This window comes from Pseudophryne corroboree, chromosome 7 (genome assembly GCF_028390025.1).
Source record: "Pseudophryne corroboree isolate aPseCor3 chromosome 7, aPseCor3.hap2, whole genome shotgun sequence".
NCBI lineage: Eukaryota > Metazoa > Chordata > Amphibia > Anura > Myobatrachidae > Pseudophryne > Pseudophryne corroboree.
The window spans coordinates 265,397,499-265,421,554 of record NC_086450.1 but is presented as its reverse complement, the minus strand read 5'-3'; the positions used below and the strand labels follow the sequence as shown (position 1 = coordinate 265,421,554).

General features: G+C 43.7%; 1 protein-coding gene across 1 annotated transcript in view; it reads right to left on the bottom strand.

Moving 5' to 3' along the window:
- The window catches only part of CALCRL (calcitonin receptor like receptor), a 743,490-nt gene that overhangs the window by 447,299 nt on the left and 272,135 nt on the right, over window positions 1-24,056 (bottom strand). Inside the window, exon 4 of the mRNA XM_063934127.1 lies at window positions 22,853-22,963. Coding sequence (XP_063790197.1) covers window positions 22,853-22,963 — 111 coding nt within the window. The remainder of the gene's footprint in view (window positions 1-22,852; window positions 22,964-24,056) is intronic.

Below are 24,056 nucleotides of genomic sequence, written 5' to 3'. Positions count from 1 at the left end.
CACTGTCGTGTCCATAAACATCTTCTGGCAGATATGGACATCGCACTTACTCTTGATGCCAGAGTGCAAATATCCCTCTGTGCATCTCGCATATATAGAAAATGCATCCTTTAAATGCTCTATAGTCAATAAAATACTGTCCCTGTCAAGGGTATCAATATTTTTAGTCAGGGAATCCGACCAAGCCACCCCAGCTCTGCACATCCAGGCTGAGGCGATCGCTGGCCGCAGTATAACACCAGTATGTGTGTATATACTTTTTATGATATTTTCCAGCCTCCTGTCAGCTGGCTCCTTGAGGACGGCCCTATCTATAGACGGTACCGCCACTTGTTTTGATAAGCGTGTGAGCGCCTTATCCACCCTAAGGGGTGTTTCCCAACGCGCCCTAACTTCTGGCGGAAAAGGGTATACCGCCCATCAATTTTCTATCGGGGGGAACCCACATCCCACATAATACCCTCTTTTGTGGTACTTGTAGTATCAGAAATATGTAACACCTCCTTCATTGCCCTTAACGTGTGGCCCGAATAAGGAATACGTTTGTTTATTCACCGTCGACACTGGATTCAGTGTCCGTGTCTGTGTCTGTGTCGACCGACTAAAGTAAACGGGCGTTTTAAAAACCCCTGACGGTGTTTCTGAGACGTCTGGACCGGTACTAATTGTTTGTCGGCCGTCTCATGTCGTCAACCGACCTTGCAGCGTGTTGACATTATCACGTAATTCCCTAAATAAGCCATCCATTCCGGTGTCGACTCCCTAGAGAGTGACATCACCATTACAGGCAATTGCTCCGCCTCCTCACCAACATCGTCCTCATACATGTCGACACACACGTACCGACACACAGCACACACACAGGGAATGCTCTGATAGAGGACAGGACCCACTAGCCCTTTGGAGAGACAGAGGGAGAGTTTGCCAGCACACACCAAAAACGCTATAATTATATAGGGACAACCTTATATAAGTGTTTTCCCTTATAGCATCTTTTATATATTTCTAACGCCAAATTAGTGCCCCCCCTCTCTGTTTTAACCCTGTTTCTGTAGTGCAGTGCAGGGGAGAGCCTGGGAGCCTTCCCTCCAGCCTTTCTGTGAGGGAAAATGGCGCTGTGTGCTGAGGAGATAGGCCCCGCCCCTTTTTCGGCGGGCTCGTCTCCCGCTCTTTAATGGATTCTGGCAGGGGTTAAATATCTCCATATAGCCCCCGGAGGCTATATGTGAGGTATTTTTAGCCAAAAAAGGTTTTCATTTGCCTCCCAGGGCGCCCCCCTCCCAGCGCCCTGCACCCTCAGTGACTGCCGTGTGAAGTGTGCTGAGAGGAAATGGCGCACAGCTGCAGTGCTGTGCGCTACCTTAAGAAGACTGAGGAGTCTTCTGCCACCGATTCTGGACCTCTTCCCGTTTCAGCATCTGCAAGGGGGCCGGCGGCGAGGCTCCGGTGACCATCCAGGCTGTACCTGTGATCGTCCCTCTGGAGCTAATGTCCAGTAGCCAAAGAAGCCAATCCATCCTGCACGCAGGTGAGTTCACTTCTTCTCCCCTAAGTCCCTCGTTGCAGTGATCCTGTTGCCAGCAGGACTCACTGTAAAATAAAAAACCTAAGCTAAACTTTTCTAAGCAGCTCTTTAGGAGAGCCACCTAGATTGCACCCTTCTCGGCCGGGCACAAAAATCTAACTGAGGCTTGGAGGAGGGTCATAGGGGGAGGAGCCAGTGCACACCACCTGATCCTAAAGCTTTACTTTTTGTGCCCTGTCTCCTGCGGAGCCGCTATTCCCCATGGTCCTTTCAGGAACCCCAGCATCCACTAGGACGATAGAGAAACATAAGGCGCAAGTGCCCAATGTTTTACTTCTGTGCATGCATCTGAGATCCACTGCACGTGCGTCCCAATGGCTACTGTCGTGGGACACAGGTTGAAATTGCATGGACAGCCATGCAATTTTGAGTGGATGTTCCTGGATGGTGAATTGGGGTGGCTATTGGTGTTAGGCGTATTAGGGGCATGTTAGTGTCAGGGTCTGAGTCAAAAGATGCAGTACCACTGGCACTGGCAGCCATCATAGGATAATCTGAGCAACCACAGGGTTACTCTAATATCCGATGGCGCGGCCGATGTGCAGTCACTGGTGCTTCATTGTGTGAACATCCACAGACTTGTGCCGTGCCCAACGGGAGCCTCAATAGGATGCCCATCGGCCATGCCATTACTGTTCAGATGCAGTAGTGGCGACTGTGACCACCTTTAAATTAGGCTCTGAGTGGCTATGGGATTGTTTCTGCTTTTAAATTTATCCTGATTTATACTGTATGCTCTGAATTATCTCATAGTTAATTACGGATATTAAGCAGTAAGTGTTTTGTGCACAGTGTTTTAGAAATTATTTAATATAAATGTTATCATGACATGTCTTTATTAGGAATATAAATGTTCTTTAATGCTCAAATATTACATAGAAACATATAATTTTGCAGATAATGACCACTTGGCCCATCTAGTCTGCCCTATAAAATATTTGAAGTGTCTTATTACTAGTATTGCAGTAATCCATTTAGGATTTGCGCATCACATTTTCCTTCTATTTTTGTATGTCTGATTAGAAATATCAGTGGTGAGAAATGAGTGCAAAACACATTCTGATGCAGGATGACAGACATACCATGTGTCAAGGATTTAAAGGATTATAAGCAGTTTCCCTGGTATAAGCAGTTGTGCAGAGTCAGCAACTGGTAATGAGTAAACATTAGTAGGCTGCCCCAAACTTATAAATATCACCACTTGTTCTCTCCAATACATTTCACCAATACACGTAGACATAGCAAAAACACATCTAAAAGAATATACTTTTTGCACTTACTTTTAGGACAGTGTGCATTCAATACCTCTATAACCAGATCCCCATTTTCATGATTTTGAGCTCTATTAAGTTCACCAGGAGGTTTTTTTAGTACATAAATATTTAAGGACCATGACCTGACATATATTCATTTTAGATACGCCATACATTTTAATACAAGTTTATAGCATACTGCCTAATCAGTCAAACTTGCATTATTAGGTAATGTCTACACATGAGGGATGATGCAGTGTTAAGATGCACAGAGCATTGTCAGTGCACTTTTCTCTTGAGTAATGTTACAAAATTTGAAGTATCAGCCCCAGATGTTCGTAATCTACATTTAAAAAGTAGATCATTGTTGTTGCTTTACAGTGAGTTTATTTCAGCTTGTCCCCAAGTCAAAAAAGGTCCAAGCTCTAGCTTGTGTGTGACTCGTCGGGACAGGCTACAGCAAGCCATAAAAAGTCCAGTCAGTAATAATGAGCAATATTAGATCTTTGTATTTTAGAGGAGGGTTGGATTCAAACTGCACTTTAGATATCTATTGATAGTTTGGAGCCTTCTTTTCACACAAAATAAATTAGTGATAAATGCAAAATTAGCCCCCCCCCCCCCCCCCCCCACACCCTACTCCCTTATTTTAACCATATTAGCACACTTAGAACCCATTTGCTGTTCTTATGAATAAGTGGAAGACATGCACGTATCATATGCATATTAATTGTACAGTAATGAAGAAGGTTGCAGATATTCTAAAAAATAAGATTTTAAACCTACCGGTAAATCTATTTCTCCTAGTCCGTAGAGGATGCTGGGGACTCCGTAAGGACCATGGGGTATAGACGGGCTCCGCAGGAGATAGGGCACCTAAAAAGAACTTTGACTATGGGTGTGCACTGGCTCCTCCCTCTATGCCCCTCCTCCAGACTTCAGTTAGAGAACTGTGCCCAGAGGAGATGACAATACAAGGCAGGATTTAAAAATCCAAGGGCAAGATTCATACCAGCCCACACCAATCATACCATGTAACCTGGAACATATATAACCAGTTAACCGTATGAACAACAACAATAACGGTCCAAGACAGATTTCAACTGTAACATAATCCTTATGTAAGCAACAACTATATACAAGTCTTGCAGAGTTTCTGCACTGGGACGGGCGCCCAGCATCCTCTACGGACTAGGAGAAATAGATTTACCGGTAGGTTTAAAATCTTATTTTCTCTTACGTCCTAGAGGATGCTGGGGACTCCGTAAGGACAATGGGGTTTATACCAAAGCATCCAATCGGGCGGGAGAGTGCGTATGACTCTGCAGCACCTACTGAGCAAACGCTAGGTCCTCATCAGCCAGGGTATCAAACTTGTAGAATTTAGCAAAAGTGTTTGACCCCGACCAAGTCGCCGCTCGGCAAAGTTGTAATGCCGAGACGCCTCGGGCAGCCGCCCAAGAAGAGCCCACCTTCCTAGTGGAATGGGCCTTAACCGAATTTGGTACCGGCAATCCAGCCGTAGAGTGGGCCTGCTGAATCGTATTACAGATCCAGCGAGCAATAGTCTGCTTCGAAGCAGGTGCGCCAATCTTATTGGCCGCATACAGGACAAACAGAGCCTCTATTTTCCTAATTCTAGCCGTCCTGGCTACATAAATCTTTAAGGCCCTGACTACGTCCAGGGATCTGGAATCTTCCAGGTCACTTGTAGCCACAGGCACCACAATAGGTTGATTCACATGGAATATAGAAACCACCTTAGGCAAAAATTGCGGACGTGTCCTCAATTCAGCTCGATCCACATGAAAAATCAAGTAGGGGCTTTTGTGTGACAAAGCCGCCAATTCTGATACTCGCCTTGCTGATGGCAAGGCCAACAACATGACCACCTTCCAAGTAAGAAATTTCAACTCAACCTTGTTAAGTGGTTCAAACCAGTGTGATTTTAGGAACTGCAACACCACGTTGAGGTCCCACGGTGCTACTGGAGGCACAAAAGGAGGCTGGATGTGTAGCACTCCCTTTACAAGCGTCAGGACTTCTGGAAGAGAAGCCAAGTCCTTCTGAAAGAAAATCGAGAGGGCCGAAATCTGAACCTTAACAGAGCCTAATTTCAGGCCCATATCCACTCCTGTCTGTAGGAAGTGGAGAAAACGACCCAGATGAAAATCTTCCGTAGGTGCATTCTTGGTCTCACACCAAGACACATACTTTTGCCAGATACGGTGATAATGCTTAACCGTCACCTCCTTCCTAGCCTTTATTAAAGTAGGGATGACCTCTTCCGGAATCCCCTTTTTCGCTAGGATTCGGCGTTCAACCGCCATGCCGTCAAACGTAACCGCGGTAAGTCCTGAAATACACAGGGCCCCTGTTGCAACAGGTCTTCCCTCAGAGGAAGAGGCCAGGGATCTCCTGTAAGCATCTCTTGTAGATCTGAGTACCAGGCCCTTCGAGGCCAGTCTGGGGCAACGAGTATCGTCTGTACTCTTCTTTGCCTTATGATCCTCAACACTTTTGTGATGAGGGGAAGAGGAGGAAACACGTAGACCGGTTTGAACACCCACGGTGTTATCAGAGCGTCTACTGCCACTGCCTGAGGGTCCCGAGACCTGGCACAATACCTCCGAAGCTTTTTGTTGAGGCGTGACGCCATCATGTCTATTTGAGGAGATCCCCAAAGACGTGTTATGTCTGCAAAGACTTCTTGATGAAGTCCCAACTCCTGGAATGAAGATAGCCGACAGAGCGCTTAGATGATTTTCCGCCCAGCGAAGAATCCTGGTGGCTTCCGCCATCGCGACTCTGCTTCTTGTCCCGCCTTGGCGGTTCACATGAGCCACTGCTGTGACATTGTCTGATTGAATCAGAACCGGTAGGTTTCGAAGAAGACTCTCCGCTTGTAGAAGGCCGTTGTAAATGGCCCTGAGTTCCAACACATTGATGTGTAGACAGGACTCCTGGTCTGACCAAAGTCCCTGAAAATTTTTTCCCTGTGTGACCGCTCCCCATCCTCGGAGGCTCGCGTCCGTGGTAACCAGGATCCAGTCCTGAATTCCGAACCGGCGACCCTTCAGCAGGTGAGCACTATGCAACCACCACAGGAGAGACACTCTGGCCCCTGGGGAAAGAGTTATTTTCCGATGTAAGTGCAGATGGGACCCGGACCACTTGTCCAGAAGGTCCCATTGAAAAGTCCTTGCATGGAACCTTCCGAAGGGAATGGCCTCGTAGTCCGCCACCATTTTTCCCAGAACTCGAGTGCATTGGTGAACTGACACCCTTTTCGGGTTTAGCAGGTCTCTGACCATGTTCTGGATGTCCTGGGCTTTCTCTATTGGGAGGAAGACCTTCATTTGTTCCGTATCCAGTATCATACCTAGGAACGGTAGTCGAGTTGTCGCAATCAACTGTGACTTCGGTAGATTTAAAATCCTACCGTGTTGCTGGAGCACTCTCGGAGAGAGCGCCACACTGCTCAGCAATTTCTCCCTTGATCTCGCTTTTATCAGGAGATCGTCCAAGTATGGGATAATTGTGACTCCATGCTTGCGCAGGACCACCATCATTTCCGCCATTATCTTGGTGAAAATCCTCGGGGCCGTGGAAAGTCCAAACGGCAACGTCTGAAATTGGTAATGACAATCCTGTACAGCGAATCTCAGGTATTCCTGATGGGGGGCATATATGGGGACATAAAGGTACGCATCCTTTATGTCCAGAGACACCATAAACTCCCCCTCCTCCATGTTGGCTATTATCGCTCTGAGTGATTCCATTTTGAATTTGAATCTTTTTATGTACAGGTTTAGGGATTTCAGATTCAAAATAGGTCTGACCGAACCGTCCGGTTTCGGGACCACAAATAGGGTTGAGCAGTAACCTCTTCCCTGCTGGTGCAGGGGAACCTTGATTATCACTTTCTGTATACACAGCGTTTGAATTGCAGCTAACACTACATCCCTCTCCGATGTGGAAGCTGGTAGGGCCGATTTGAAAAATCGGCGCGGGGGCACCTCCTCGAATTCCAGTTTGTACCCCTGGGAAACTATTTCCAACACCCAGGGATTCAGGTCTGATCTGACCCAGGACTGACTGAAAAGTCGAAGACGTGCCCCCACCGGTGCGGACTCCCTCAGGGGAGCCCCAGCGTCATGCTGTGGGTTTTGGAGCAGCCGGGGAGGACTTTTGGTCCTGGGCACCTGCCCAAGCAGGTGCTCTTTTGCGTCTGCCCTTACCTCTGGCGAGGAAAGAGGATCCCCGACCTCTTCTGGACTTGTGCGACCGAAAGGACTGCATCCGATAGGGTGTTACTTTCTTTTGCTGTTGGGGAATATATGGTAAAAAATTTGATTTACCTGCTGTAGCTGTGGAAACCAGGTCCGTCAGCCCATCCCCAAACAATAACTCACCCTTATAGGGTAGTACTTCCATATGTTTTTTGGAATCCGCATCACCCGTCCATTGGCGAGTCCATAAGGATCTTCTCGCCGAGATAGACATGGCATTGGCCCTAGAAGCTAGCAGTCCAATGTCCCTTTGAGCATCCCTCATAAATAAGACTGCGTCTTTAATATGGGCTAGAGTTAAGAATATAGTATCCTTATCCATATTATCAAATTGATCTGTCAGCTCATCTGTCCAAGCTGCAATTGCGCTACACACCCATGCCGACGCAATTGTCAGTCTTAGCACAGCACCCGTATGAGAATAAATACACTGTAAGGTAGTTTCTTGCCTGCGATCTGCAGGGTCCTTAAGGGCCGCTGTGTCAGGAGACGGTAGCGCCACTTTCTTGGACAAGCGCGTCAGGGCCTTGTCCACAGTGGGGGGTGATTCCCAAATCTCCCTGTCCTGCTTAGGGAAGGGGTATGCCATATAAATTCTTTTGGGGATCTGCGGTCTCTTTTCCGGAGTCTCCCAAGCTTTTCCAAGGAAATCATTTAATTCATGAGATGTGGGAAAATTAATAATATGTTTCTTTTCCTTACACATGTGTACCCTTGTGTCTGGGACCGAGGGTTCATCCTCAATATGCAACACATCCCTTATTGCCACAATCATACACTGAATGGTTTTAGTCAACCTAGGGTGCAATTTTACTTCGTCATAGTCGACACTGGAATCAGAATCCGTGTCGGTAGTAGTGTCTTGTGTTAAGGGACGCTTTTGAGACCCCGACGGGCCCTGTGAGTCGGTCCAATCCGAGGATTGACCCCCTGATGTCCCCCCTAATTCAGCCTTATCAAGCCTTTTATGTAAAGATGCCACAATTGCATTCAACATATGTCACATGTCCATCCATTCCGGAGTCGGCACAACCGACGGGGACACTCCACTCATTTGCTCCACCTTCTCCTTGGAAAAGCCTTCCGCTTCAGACATGTCGACACCACGTACCGACACCCCACACACACAGGGATTAACCTACAAGGGGACAAAACCCCAACCAGGCCCTTAGGAGAGACAGAGAGAGAGAGTATGCCAGCACACACCCAGCGCTTAATAACACTGTGGAAAAATATGACCAGATAGCGCTTTTTTATATAATAATATTCCAATTCCCACTCACTGCGTCGCCAATGTGCCCCCCTCCTCCTTTTTCAAAGCTGTGAAGTTCAGCAGGGGAGAGACCAGGGAGCCAGCGTTCAGCATGCAGCTTCTGTGGAGAAAATGGCGCTGGTTAGTGCTGAGGATCAAGCCCCGCCCACCTGACGGCGGGCTTCGGTCCCAGTGCTTTTTTTATTAAAATGGCGGGGGATTCTTGGATTTACTGCCTCCGCAGCCTAATCCATCTTAACATGTCCAGAAGTGAGGAATATTGCTGCCCAGGGCGCCCCCCCCCCAGCGCCCTGCTCTGTGTGTGTATAGTGGGAGAGATCTGATGTCTTCTGCCGCCTGATGTCTTCTGCCTTCTCATACTCACCTGGCTTCTATCTTCGGCATCTGTGAGGAGGACGGCGGCGCGGCTCCGGGACGAACCCCAGGTGAGACCTGTGTTCCGACACCCTCTGGAGCTAATGGTGTCCAGTAGCCTAGAAACAGAGCCCAACCGTAAAGCCAGCCCTGCTTCTCTCTCCTCAGTCCCACGATGCAGGGAGCATTGTGGGATTTTCAGGGAGTCCTGTTGCCAACAGGACTCCCTGAAAATAAAAAACCTAACAAAATTCTTTTAAAACAGAAAACTCTGGAGAGCTCTCTGCAGTGTACCCTTTCTCCTCTGGGCACAGAATCTAACTGAGGTCTGGAGGATGGGCATAGAGGGAGGAGCCAGTGCCCCACACCCATAGTCAAAGTTCTTTTTAGGTGCCCTATCTCCTGCGAAGCCCGTCTATACCCCATGGTTCTTACGGAGTACCCAGCATCCTCTAGGATGTAAGAGAATCAGGTATTTAAAGCAAGCTTCACATTGCAGTGTTGCCCCCACAAATAATGGGATAAGATTCTGTGCTGCTGTAGCCTTTGTGCTACATTTCGTAAACTTTTCTAGGAAAGGGCGCCTCCAAAATCCTCCCCAGCCAGTAGACCATACATGTGCAGTAGAGACCCTATAGAAGAGTGAAGAGAATGCTGATATGGTCGCTTTACTCCGAATAAATCACATAGGTGGTCATTCCGAGTTGTTCGCTCGCAAGCTGCTTTTAGCAGCTTTGCACACGCTAAGCCGCCGCCTACTGGGAGTGAATCTTAGCTTATCAAAATTGCGAACGAAATATTCGCAATATTGCGAAAAGACTTCTCTGTGCAGTTTCTGAGTAGCTCGAGACGTACTCTTCCAGTGCGATCAGTTCAGTGCTTGTCGTTCCTGGTTTGACGTCACAAACACACCCAGCGTTCGCCCAGACACTCCTCCTTTTCTCCAGCCACTCCCGCGTTTTTCCCAGAAACTGTAGCGTATTTTCAAACACTCCCATAAAACGGCCAGTTTTCGCCCAGAAACACCCACTTCCTGTCAATCACACTCCGATCACCAGAACGATGAAAAATCCTCGTAATGCCGTGAGTAAAATACCAATCTTCATAGCAAATTTACTTGGCACAGTGCGAACATTGCGCATGCGCAAATAGCGGAAAATCGCTGCAATGCGAAGAAAATTACCGAGCGAACAACTCGGAATGACCACCATAGACGGAGCTGTCCCTGTCCCCGTGTGTGATCTTTGATACATTGGGGTGGTATCTGGTACATCCGGCCGTTATTATCACATACTACAAAGCAATTTTGGGTGCTAATATCGCACCTAGACCACACTGAGAATGTGATTATTGCTAAATGGGCCCCTAAGGGCCTAATTCGGAGTAGAAGTGAGCGGGTTCGGTTCCTCGAGATCCGAACCCCCCCGAGCTTCACCTATTTTACACGGTTCCGAGGCAGCCTCGGATCTTCCCGCCTTGCTCGGTTAACCCGAGCGCGCCCGAACGTCATCATCCCGCTGTCGGATTCTCGCGAGATTCGTATTCTATATAAGGAGCCGCGCGTTGCCGCCATTTTCACTCGTGCATTGGAGATGATAGCGAGAGGACGTGGCTGCGTTCTCTCAGTTTCTGTGTTCAGTGTGCTGCAAATCTGTGTTCAGTCAGTGTGCTGCAAATATCTGCTCAGTGTGCTGCAAATATCTGTGTTCAGTGTGCTGCAAATATCTGTGCTCAGTGTGCTGAAAATATCTACGTTCTCTGCCTGAAAAACACTCCATATATGTGCTGCATTGTAGTATATAGTAGGAGGACAGTGCAGAATTTTGCTGACCACCAGTATATATATAGCAGTACGGTACAGTAGTCCATTGCTCTACCTCTGTGACGTCAAGTATACTATCCATCCATACCTGTGCTGCATTTTAGTTGTGCGCAGTATATAGTAGGAGGACAGTGCAGAATTTTGCTGACCACCAGTATATATATAGCAGTACGATACAGTAGTTCATTGCTCTACCTCTGTGTCGTCAAGTATACAATACATATGTGTGCTGCATTGTAGTTGTGCGCAGTATATAGTAGGAGGACAGTGCAGAATTTTGCTGACCACCAGTATATATATAGCAGTACGGTACAGTAGTCCAGTGCTCTACCTCTGTGTCGTCAAGTATACTATCCATCCTTACCTGTGCTGCCTTGTAGTTGTGCGCAGTATATAGTAGAAGGACAGTGCAGAATTTTGCTGGCCACCAGTATATATATAGCAGTACAGTACAGTAGTCCATTGCTCTACCTCTGTGTCGTCAAGTATACTATCCATCCATACCTGTGCTGCATTGTAGTTGTGCGCAGTATATAGTAGGAGGACAGTGCAGAATTTTGCTGACCACCAGTATATATATAGCAGTATGGTACAGTAGTCCATTGCTCTACCTCTGTGTCGTCAAGTATACTATCCATCCATACCTGTGCTGCATTTTAGTTGTGCGCAGTATATAGTAGGAGGACAGTGCAGAATTTTGCTGACCACCAGTATATATATAGCAGTATGGTACAGTAGTCCATTGCTCTACCTCTGTGTCGTCAAGTATACTATCCATCCATACCTGTGCTGCATTTTAGTTGTGCGCAGTATACAGTAGGAGGACAGTGCAGAATTTTGCTGACCACCAGTATATATATAGCAGTATGGTACAGTAGTCCATTGCTATACCTCTGTGTCGTCAAGTATACAATCCATATGTGTGCTGCATTGTAGTTGTGCGCAGTATATAGGAGGACAGTGTAGAATTTTGCTGACCACCAGTATATATATAGCAGTACAGTACAGTAGTCCATTGCTCTACCTCTGTGTCGTCAAGTATACTATCCATCCATACCTGTGCTGCATTGTAGTTGTGCGCAGTTAATAGTAGGAGGACAGTGCAGAATTTTGCTGACCACCAATATATATATAGCAGTATGGTACAGTAGTCCATTGCTCTACCTCTGTGTCATCAAGTATACTATCCATCCATACCTGTGCTGCATTTTAGTTGTGCGCAGTATATAGTATGAGGACAGTGCAGAATTTTGCTGACCACCAGTATATATATATAGCAGTACGGTACAGTAGTCCATTGCTCTACCTCTGTGTCGTCAAGTATACTCTCCATCCATACCTGTGCTGCATTTTAGTTGTGCTCAGTATATAGTAGGAGGACAGTGCAGAATTTTGCTGACCACCAGTATATATATAGCAGTATGGTACAGTAGTCCATTGCTCTACCTCTGTGTCGTCAAGTATACAATCCATATGTGTGCTGCATTGTAGTTGTGCGCAGTATACAGTAGGAGGACAGTGCAGAATTTTGCTGACCACCATTATATATATAGCAGTACGGTACAGTAGTCCATTGCTCTACCTCTGTGTCGTCAAGTATACAATCCATATGTGAGCTGCATTGTAGTTGTGCGCAGTAAATAGTAGGAAGACAGTGCATAATTTTGCTGACCACCAGTATATATATATAGCAGTACAGTACAGTAATCCATTGCTCTACCTCTGTGTCGTCAAGTATACTATCCATCCATACCTGTGCTGCATTGTAGTTGTGCGCAGTTAATAGTAGGAGGACAGTGCAGAATTTTGCTGACCACCAATATATATATAGCAGTATGGTACAGTAGTCCATTGCTCTACCTCTGTGTCATCAAGTATACTATCCATCCATACCTGTGCTGCATTTTAGTTGTGCGCAGTATATAGTATGAGGACAGTGCAGAATTTTGCTGACCACCAGTATATATATATAGCAGTACGGTACAGTAGTCCATTGCTCTACCTCTGTGTCGTCAAGTATACTCTCCATCCATACCTGTGCTGCATTTTAGTTGTGCTCAGTATATAGTAAGAGGACAGTGCAGAATTTTGCTGACCACCAGTATATATATAGCAGTATGGTACAGTAGTCCATTGCTCTACCTCTGTGTCGTCAAGTATACAATCCATATGTGTGCTGCATTGTAGTTGTGCGCAGTATACAGTAGGAGGACAGTGCAGAATTTTGCTGACCACCATTATATATATAGCAGTACGGTACAGTAGTCCATTGCTCTACCTCTGTGTCGTCAAGTATACAATCCATATGTGTGCTGCATTGTAGTTGTGCGCAGTATATAGTAGGAAGACAGTGCAGAATTTTGCTGACCACCAGTATATATATATATAGCAGTACAGTACAGTAATCCATTGCTCTACCTCTGTGTCGTCAAGTATACTATCCATCCTTACCTGTGCTGCATTGTAGTTGTGCGCAGTATATAGTAGAAGGACAGTGCATAATTTTGCTGACCACCAGTATATATATAGCAGTACAGTACAGTAGTCCATTGCTCTACCTCTGTGTCGTCAAGTATACTATCCATCCATACCTGTGCTGCATTGTAGTTGTGCGCAGTATATAGTAGGAGGAGAGTGCAGAATTTTGCTGACCACCAGTATATATATAGCAGTACGGTACAGTAGTCCATTGCTCTACCACTGTGTCGTCAAGTATACTATCCATCTATACCTGTGCTGCATTTTAGTTGTGCACAGTATATAGTAGGAGGACAGTGCAGAATTTTGCTGACCACCAGTATATATATATATATATATAGCAGTACGGTACAGTAGTCCATTGCTCTACCTCTGTGTCATCAAGTATACTATCCATCCATACCTGTGCTGCATTTTAGTTGTGCGCAGTATACAGTAGGAGGACAGTGCAGAATTTTGCTGACCACCAGTATATATATAGCAGTACGGTACAGTAGTCCATTGCTCTACCTCTGTGTCGTCAAGTATACAATCCATATGTGTGCTGCATTGTAGTTGTGCGCAGTATATAGTAGGAGGACAGTGCAGAATGTTGCTGACCACCAGTATATATATAGCAGTACAGTACAGTAGTCCATTGCTCTACCTCTGTGTCGTCAAGTATACTATCCATCCATACCTGTGCTGCATTGTAGTTGTGCGCAGTTAATAGTAGGAGGACAGTGCAGAATTTTGCTGACCACCAGTATATATATAGCAGTATGGTACAGTAGTCCATTGCTCTACCTCTGTGTCATCAAGTATACTATCCATCCATACCTGTGCTGCATTTTAGTTGTGCGCAGTATATAGGAGGACAGTGCATAATTTTGCTGACCACCAGTATATATATAGCAGTACGGTACAGTAGTCCATTGCTCTACCTCTGTGTCGTCAAGTATACTATCCAACCATACCTGTGCTGCATTTTAGTTGTGCGCAGTATATAGTAGGAGGACAGTGCAGAATTTTGCTGACCACCAGTACATATATATATATATATATAGCAGTACGGTACAGTAGTCCATTGCTCTACCTCTGTGTCATCAAGTATACTATCCATCCATACCTGTGCTGCATTTTAGTTGTGCGCAGTATACAGTAGGAGGACAGTGCAGAATTTTGCTGACCACCAGTATATATATAGCAGTACGGTACAGTAGTCCATTGCTCTACCTCTGTGTCGGTCAAGTATACTATCCATCCTTACCTGTGCTGCATTTTAGTTGTGCGCAGTATATAGTAGGAGGACAGTGCAGAATTTTTCTGACCACCAGTATATATTTAGCAGTACGGTACAGTAGTCCATTGCTCTACCTCTGTGTCATCAAGTATACTATCCATCCATACCTGTGCTGCATTTTAGTTGTGCGCAGTATATAGTAGGAGGACAGTGCAGAATTTTGCTGACCACCAGTATATATATAGCAGTACGGTACAGTAGTCCATTGCTCTGCCTCTGTGTCATCAAGTATACTATCCATCCATACCTGTGCTGCATTTTAGTTGTGCGCAGTATATAATAGGAGGACAGTGCAGAATTTTGCTGACCACCAGTATATATATAGCAGTATGGTACAGTAGTCCATTGCTTTACCTCTGTGTCGTCAAGTATACTATCCATATGTGTGCTGCATGTGCTGTTTGGGGACTATTTTTTGAAGTGCCATCCTGTCTGACACTGCAGTGCCACTTCTAGATGGGCCAGGTGTTTGTGTCGGCCACTTGGGTCGCCTTAGCTTAGCCATCCAGCGACCTTGGTGCACCTCTTTTTTTTCTTTGCATCATGTGCTGTTTGGGGACTATTTTTTAAATCTGCCATCCTGTCTGACACTGCAGTGCCACTCCTAGATGGGCCAGGTGTTTGTGTCGGCCACTTGGGTCGCTTAGCTTAGCCATCCAGCGACCTTGGTGCACCTCTTTTTTTCTTTGCATCATGTGCTGTTTGTGGACTATTTTTTAAATCTGCCATCCTGGACTTCCGGTTCCGGTCTGATGCTGTGAGGTCGCATCACAGCGGAGCTCCGTCAACCCCCGGCAGACATACCGTTATCACGACTGTTTTAACAGTCTCCCCTGCACATCTCCTCGGCCCAGCCCTCAGCAACCGCGGTGACTGCGGCTCCGACGGAGGAGAACGGCCGTATCGAGCCGCTCCCCGGCGCTCTGCTAGAGGCCTACATTAGCCGGCCCGTCACGTTGTCTGCCCGCCCGGAGATAGCGGCGGAGGACAACGAATCCTTACACTACGGGAGCCGGGCCATTACGGCCGAACAACCCCGTCCGTTACTGCCTCACACCAGCAGCGTTCTTGATCCTGCTGACGGGTGTGACAGGGACATATCACACGCAGCCGCTCACATTCTCAGAGGCTTGCTGTATCCTGTCAGAGCTGCAGGGATCCAAAAGGATATATGTGAATACATGTCTGGCAGCTTATCTTCCACAGTGGAGAAACTTATATAAGGTACTGTGTTTCTGATATACTTTTCACCCAGCAGAGGTGCCTTCAGCTCTGGTTATTTGATAGAGGCCTCCCTCTACATATCTCTACGTACCATCCATTATATATATATATATATATATCACTTTCTGCTCTAATCACAGGTACAGTTTAGAATCACGCATATCTCCCCATTTGCTATAGCTACTAATGGACCGATTCCTGTCCCCCAGCGCTTCAGCTAAGACCCCTGCATCTTCCCTCCCTGTTAGACAAGAAAAAAGGAGGGCCAACACAATTATGGCACCAGGCATCACCACTCCTCCTTCATCTCCCGCTCCCAAAAAGCTGATAGCGTCAAAATCCCTTTCTTATACTTCGGCCACTGATCGCTCTCCTGATTCGCCAATAACATACGCGGATTTAACGGAAGCCATAACTCAAGCCATGTCACCATTATTATCCAAAGCAGTATCAGATATTTCACTTCAATTACAACATCTCTCACATAGAGTATCCGTTAATGAGAATAGGATTGGAGGTCTCTGTCATGATATGGCAGATGTGCAGGGAAGCATTAAACGCCTTGAAAAGGAAAATTTTCAGCTTTGGATGAAGCTGGATGACGCAGAAAATAGGTCCATAAGAAATAATATAAGGCTGGTTGGCCTTCCAGAAACGGTTAAAGGTGATGACCTTGTTCACTTTGTCCGAACCACTTTACCCACCCTGCTTGGTATCACGGAATCTTGTAAAGATTTAGTAATTGAACGTGTACATCGTGTGGGCCCACCTCCTCGAGCGCCTGATAGCCGCCCGCGGGTCACCTTGTTTAGATGCCTTAATTATCTTCACAAAGTCGCTTTCTGGACAGCATCTAGAAAACTTCGCTCCCTTCAATGGGAAAACAATAGACTGCTTATATTCCAAGATTTTTCTGCCGAGCTGATGAGAGCTCGTAAAGCCTTCAACCCCATCTGCACAAAATTAGTATCTGTTAAACGCAGATTCTCCATGCTTTACCCGGCTAAACTTCGGATTTACGATGGAGATAAACACTTAGATTTTACCAGTCCGGAAGATGCATCTGCGTACCTCAGTGAAGACTCCACAGAAGAACATACCGACATCTCAGATGTCATTACTACTGTGGACACCTAATTTCTTAGTCATATGCTGAAAATTATAGTATTCTATAACTGTTTTGTTATACTTGATAATAGGAGTAACAATATCTCTTATTCCCTGTTTCTCCCTGTTTCAACAAGATATATGTGTTGCATTCTCTTGAGTTCTATCTAATTAGAAGTGATATCTAGAGTGCAATGTTAACAATACGGGCTTTATCACTGTGATGACGCTTATTTATCCTTCTAACTCTAACTTTGACTTAGAGATATACTCCTCTCTATGCTGTATTTTGCAGATTGTCCTACGAGTTTTATTTTATTATGTAAGGGCACATTACCATTCTATTGTTAGCTTTATTTACCCAGATATCTCTGTCGGGGAGTTGTCTGGAGTATTGCACCGGATTAGTTTATATGCAGAGTCTAATCTTAGTTTTGTTATTTTATTTCCTACCCGGAAGTTTGTTTGCACGTCAAACACTTGTCTTCTTTCAGTATGTTTCCATGTTTTATTCCCATGCCCCTCCCCCTCCTGTCCCCGTTTCCAATTCCATGATTCTGATCTTCAACGAAATTACTCACGACACACCATTTTTAATTTTTACTCTTTTTTGCTCTCTAAATGGCTGATCTTAAAATTGGTACGCTAAATGTTGGTGGTATTAATTCTCCGGTTAAACGCCGAAAAATACTCTTGTACTTATCTAAAAAAAATATTAATATTGCTTTTCTACAGGAAACTCATTTGACACAACAAGAGTCTTTGAAATTGCAGATGTCGCATTGGTCTCTTGTAGCGGCAGCCCCATACAACTCCAAATCTAGAGGAGTTGTGTTGATAGCAAAGGGTAACCTGAACATACAAGTTATTTCTTCTGATATAGACCCTAACGGTCGTTTTCTAATTGTTAAATTATCCATTAACTCCCATACATTTATCTTTTGCAATGTTTATGCCCCAAATATATACAGTAAAGCCTTCTTCCAGACGCTCCTAGTTAAATTAACTCCCTACACCAATGATAACCTTCTGATATGTGGAGATTTCAACTTAATTTCCTCTGCTTATTTAGACCGCTCCAATACATTTAAAACATCTCAACACCTTCCTAAACTCGGGATACCTCTCTTTTCTGAAAACCTACAGATAATAGATATATGGCGTGCGTTACACCCTATTGAAAGGGAATTTTCTTGCCACTCCGCAGCTCATGATACATTCTCTAGAATAGACTATATGTTTATTTCACGACATCTTTTTCCTAAAGTGACAGAATCACACATTGAATCTATTTTTATTTCTGATCACGCTTTGATTTGGTTTACTTTAGTATTACATCCTAAACACACATCGACTCCTCAATGGAGATTCCCTTCCCATTTATCTAATTCAACGAAATTTTGTGATTACTTACAAGGGGTATGGGATTCCTTTTATTTTACAAACCAACCACACTCTGAAACATACCCTCCCTTATTTTGGCAAACAGCCAAATCTGTACTCCGAGGGGACATTATTTCATACACCTCCGCTCAAAAAAAAAAATATGCCCAATCTTACATAGAGATGCAACGTTCCCTTTCTGAAGCCTATCAAGCTTTCAAAACTCACCCCTCTCCTCTCACGGAAACTGTATACTCTACAATAACACTTCAATTTAATGAATTCCTTTCAGCAATGGGGGATAAATACAAATTCCAAGTTGACTTCCGTTTTCATAAGTATGGTAATAAAACAGGCAAACTCCTTACTAATATCTTGAAAGGGACTTCCCCGCCCATGATGGTACATCCTTTAAAACTCCCTGATGGCTCCCTAACTACCGATCCTCAATGTATAGCCAAAATCATGATGTCATTTTACGAATCTCTTTATTCTGAATGCACACCTTCTCACAATGAATCTCTCCCATCTTGGTCTTTCCCCCTTCTCCCTCAAATACCTTCTACATTTTCAGACTCTCTCACTGCACCTATCACATTAGAAGAGGTACGCTTCGCAATTAATCACTTAAAACCCAAAAAAGCCCCTGGACCAGACGGTTTTTCCAGTGAATTTTACAAGTTATTATTAGACAAAATTGATAAACACCTTCTGGCATTGTATAACTCTATAATTCAGTCTAAGTCTCTACCCTTATATTTTAATAGCGCCATCATTAAGGTTCTCCTAAAACCTGATCGCGACTCCTCTCTTCCCAGTTCTTATCGCCCAATTTCGCTTTTAAATTTAGATTACAAAATCCTTACAAAAATTTTAGCCGATCATCTTAAATTTTCCCTCCCTCATATAATTCACCCAGACCAATCTGGTTTTATTTGGGGTCGACACTCTGTAACTAACATACGCAAAGTGATTTCTGTAATACAACACTTAAAATTATTTCCCTCACCTACTCATACGATTATACTAGCTTTAGACGCAGAAAAAGCTTTCGACCTCTTGACCTGGTCCCATCTTTTTAAATCTATGCAGCTTTTTGGTTTCCCCTCAACTTTTATCTCAATTATCCAAATTTTATACACCTCACCTGTTTCACAGCTCTACTGTAATGGTCAATTATCAACTCCCTTTACTGTCTCTTGAGGTACACGTCAAGGGTGCCCCCTTTCTCCTTTACTCTTTGCTATAGCTATCGAACCTTTGGCAATCTCTATCAGGAACTCCCCTCTTATTCAAGGTATTTCAATTGGTGATATCACATTAAAAATTGCCCTTTACGCAGATGATTTATTATTATTTTTGAGCGAACCTTCTACCTCCCTACCCTCTCTATTCTCCTTAATATCCAACTTTGGCACTCAAGCAGGATTCAAGATAAATACCTCCAAATCGGAAATTTTAACAATTAACAATCCAAACACCACCACATTACTACCCTCTAACTCCTTTTATTTACCTTCATTCAAAGCAGATATTAAATATTTAGGTTTACGTATTCCCTCAGATCTTTCCTCTCTATATAGACTTAATTATACACCAACTATCTCAAAAATATTTTCACTTTACGAATCTTGGATTAATTTACCATTATCTATCCTAGGTAGAATAGCAATTGTCAAGAGTATCATCTTCCCGAAAATTTTCTATCTATTACAAATGTTGCCGATTAGTCTTTCTGCTTCAGATTTAAAACGTTTCGATCAGCTTACATCGAAGTTCTTATGGCAAAATAAGCGCCCTAGAATTGCTTTCCAGAAACTACAAACTCACAGATCCCACGGAGGTATGTCCCTTCCGAATCTAAAACTTTATACTCTTGCCGCACATTTTAGATACATTTCCGACTGGTTGCTTTCTAAATCCTCTTACACTTCTTACACCTTAGACACAGCACTTTTTAATCCATACTCTCCTAGTGCTCTACTTCATTCCAAGAAATCTGACATTCCCCTCCACATTTTACATCATGTTTTATTCCAAGACACTTACTCAGCTTGGCTGTCTATCAATAAGAAACTACAGAGAAAACCATCTTCTTCTCCATATAACACACTTTGGGGAAATCCTTCGTTTTCCCCTTCACTTTACAACCCAATCTTCCTCATGTGGAAAGAAAAAGGCCTATCTCTCACTTCACAAGTCTTTGACCCTGGAGGCAATATACTCACTTTTTCTTTCCTCCAACAGCAATACTCTTAACATACGTCCAATTTTTTCATGTTTTTACAGGCAAGACACTATGTTCTCTCTTTGGATTTTAGCACTCGACATTTACATTCTACTGATCCCATCAATTCCCTTCTACGCCTTCTTAATAGCATATCCTATCGTACTAAATTTCTGTATTCTATGCTTTTGCCTACTTCCAGTACAAAACCATGGCAAACACTTGCGTTAACATGGCAAACTGATATCCCAGACATTGAATCCACCGTGATACTCACTAAACACTGTCATAAGACTTTTACATATTTGAAATCCTCATATCTTCAAGAAGTACATTGGAAAACCATTCACAGAGCTTACATTTCCCCAGCTCAAAGACATCATATGACATCGAACACATCGGCTGCATGTTTAAAATGCCACATATCTCATGCCACTTTTTTCCATTGTTTTTGGGAATGTGGTAAGATAAAGCGGTTCTGGAACAAGGTTACTGTATATATAAATTCTTTATTTTCCACACATATACGCCCCGACCCGCTGGCATACTTATGCGCAAATTTTAAAAACTGGCTTCCAAATCAGGCCCTTTCCCTCCATATTCCATTGCTGGTGACCATTGTGACACTTGCAAAGAAAATTATTCTTATACACTGGATATCTCCCTCATCCCCATCTTTACAGGAACTTGAATTAAAGCTACTTCAACACCTCTACTTTGATAGAAATAATACCTTTCCTGATATTGGCAAACATGTTGAGAAGTTTTACGCTAAATGGTCGCCTTTTATACAATCCCTAGATTTGCAACTCAGGATCGTATTATGAAAGTATATGAAAACATAGAATGGCACTTATTACGCATGCTTGCTATGTCTTAATACCACATACACTTACATTTTGTCTCACTCGTTAAGTGTTAATGTGTCTCTCATTACTACGAAGAATACCCTTCTCTTATTTAAGATCAGACATCTCCTTTTCCCTTCCAACCCTCCCCTTGTCATTCCTCTTTCCTTATTGTTTCTTTTATTGTTGTCATTATTGTTTTAACAAATATATTATGCTCGAATCCTCAACTGAAACATAACATGCAATATCTGTGTTGTTGATTTTTACTGACATATGTTACGGGTTGTTGCTTACAACAACACAAAGTTTATTTCTTTATATCTGGATTCTTTCATTCGGTTTCATGACGATACCGCTTCTGTATTGTATGTACCTTTATCTTCAAACAATAATAAAAAATTGTATTTGAAAAAAAATCTGCCATCCTGTCTGACACTGCAGTGCCACTCCTAGATGGGCCAGGTGTTTGTGTCGGCCACTTGGGTCGCTTAGCTTAGCCATCCAGCGTCCTTGGTGCACCTCTTTTTTTCTTTGCATCATGTGCTGTTTGGGGACTATTTTTTAAATCTGCCATCCTGTCTGACACTGCAGTGCCACTCCTAGATGGGCCAGGTGTTTGTGTCGGCCACTTGGGTCGCTTCGCTTAGTCATCCAGCGACCTCGGTGCAAATTTTAGGACTAAAAATAATATTGTGAGGTGTTCAGAATAGAGTGGAAATGAGTGGAAATTATGGTTATTGAGGTTAATAATACTATGGGATCAAAATGACCCCCAAATTCTATGATTTAAGCTGTTTTTGAGGGTTTTTTGTAAAAAAACACCCGAATCCAAAACACACCCGAATCCGACAAAAAAATTTCAGGGAGGTTTTGCCAAAACGCGTCCGAATCCAAAACACGGCTGCGGAACCGAATCCAAAACCAAAACACAAAACCCGAAAAATTTCCGGTGAACATCACTAATTCAGAGTAGTACGCAAACCCGATGGTTTGCTTACTACTCCAATATTAGAAGACCTGCGCATGTGAAGTATCTGTGTCTCTTCTGTGAGATCTCTCGCAGTGTGGGAGTGCCAAGGACAGGGTTTGTGTCTTCTAATGCAGATTTCCTGGCCTCTGCTTATGGAGCCTCAAAAGGCCAATCTGAGTAGTCTCAGGCTCACTCAGATGGTTGATGTTTTTCGCAGAGTTATCTGATGCTGCATCTTCGGATGCAGCAACGGATCCCAAAAGTAGGAATGAAGCGTCTCTGTACAAGATGCCTCCTGCTTCATTAGCATATTTTCACATTGCTGCAGCATCCAAAGACACTGCAGTGATGTGAACTGCATCTATCTCTGAAGCAGAACCTAGCTTAGCTTTATATATAACCAGATAACAAGGGGCTAAAAAGCAAAAGTGCATGTGCGGTAGACAGTTTTTGGCTAGAAACCACTAAAATCAAAGTTGTATTGTGGAATACAGAGACCACCAATAAATCCCATTGTAAAAGTGAAATTAAAAACCTGCTTTATGTAGAATATAAATATCAGATTATTAGTGAACAAAGACATACAGTATACTGCTTATACTGTATCTGGTTAAAACATTTGACACATACAGTAAGGGAACAATGTAACTTTTCCACTTTAGTAGTTTAGGGAACTTTCTAGAATACAACTTTATCGTGTTTTACAATTTTGCTGAAAAAATTGTAATAATGTCTATTGGCTGGCACCTACCTGATGGATCAAAGTCCTGAAAATAATCAGGGCAGTGCTGTGCAGAAATATCTCCTGCTACTGAATCGTTCCAACATAACCAGCCATCCCATGTCCTGTTGCAAAAGTGACCTATTCAAAAATAATACAATAAAAAGATACGAAATAAATATAAACTTTAGAATAATATCTTTAATGTGTCAAGTAGCAATAATAGTCAAGTGACCAAATAAATGTATGCACAGTTTTATGCAAACGAATAGTTTTATGAAAATATCATATGTCATAAATATATTACAATATGGAACACAGCCTCATTTTAGTTAGTTACAGTGAGCATTGAGTGGATAATAAAACATAATGAAAAGGACACCTAAAGTCACAACTTTATCTACTTTTAAGATGGTCTATTTTTTAATTGATCATGACTGCAAATTACTCCTTGACATTCCAGAGAGTCTTTTGCAACAACATTAACTGTGCAGCATGCTTCTTTGTTCACCAATTGCTTCTATAGCCAACTGCCACCTAGTTGGGAGCTTTAACTTTTAAATTCAAGTGTAAGTTTTCTATCAGGATTTGTCACTGATGACTTCAACATTGCCCTTTAGATTCTGCACCTCAAGAAAGCCTGTGCCAGCTGGTAACCGAGATGATTCACTATCTGGAGATTTTGATAAAAACTGGTTCACAATCTTAATGTCCCTGTATTTACTTTGTGCATACTGCAAGCCAATCTAATCAATAGGAAATTGTTAAAAATGGTTACCACCATTTTTCATGGGATCCGGTCTGAAGATCGACAGTGTCTAGGTCGACAATGTTTAGGTCGACCACTATAGGTCGACAGTCACTAGGTCGACATGGATGGAAGGTCGACAGGGTTTCTAGGTCGACATGTGCTAGGTCGACAGGTCTAAAGGTCGACATGAGTTTTTCACATTTTTTTTCTTTTTTTGAATTTTTTCATACTTAACGATCCACGTGGACTACGATTGGAACGGTAAAGTGTGCCGAGCGAAGCGGTAGCGGAGCGAAGGCACCATTCCCGAAGCATGGCGAGCGAACGCGGTGCACTAATTTGGGATCCCGGTCACTCTACGAAGAAAACGACACAACAACAAAAATCCTCATGTCGACCTTTAGACCTGTCGACCTAGCACATGTCGACCTAGAAACCCTGTCGACCTTCCATCCATGTCGACCTAGTGACTGTCGACCTATA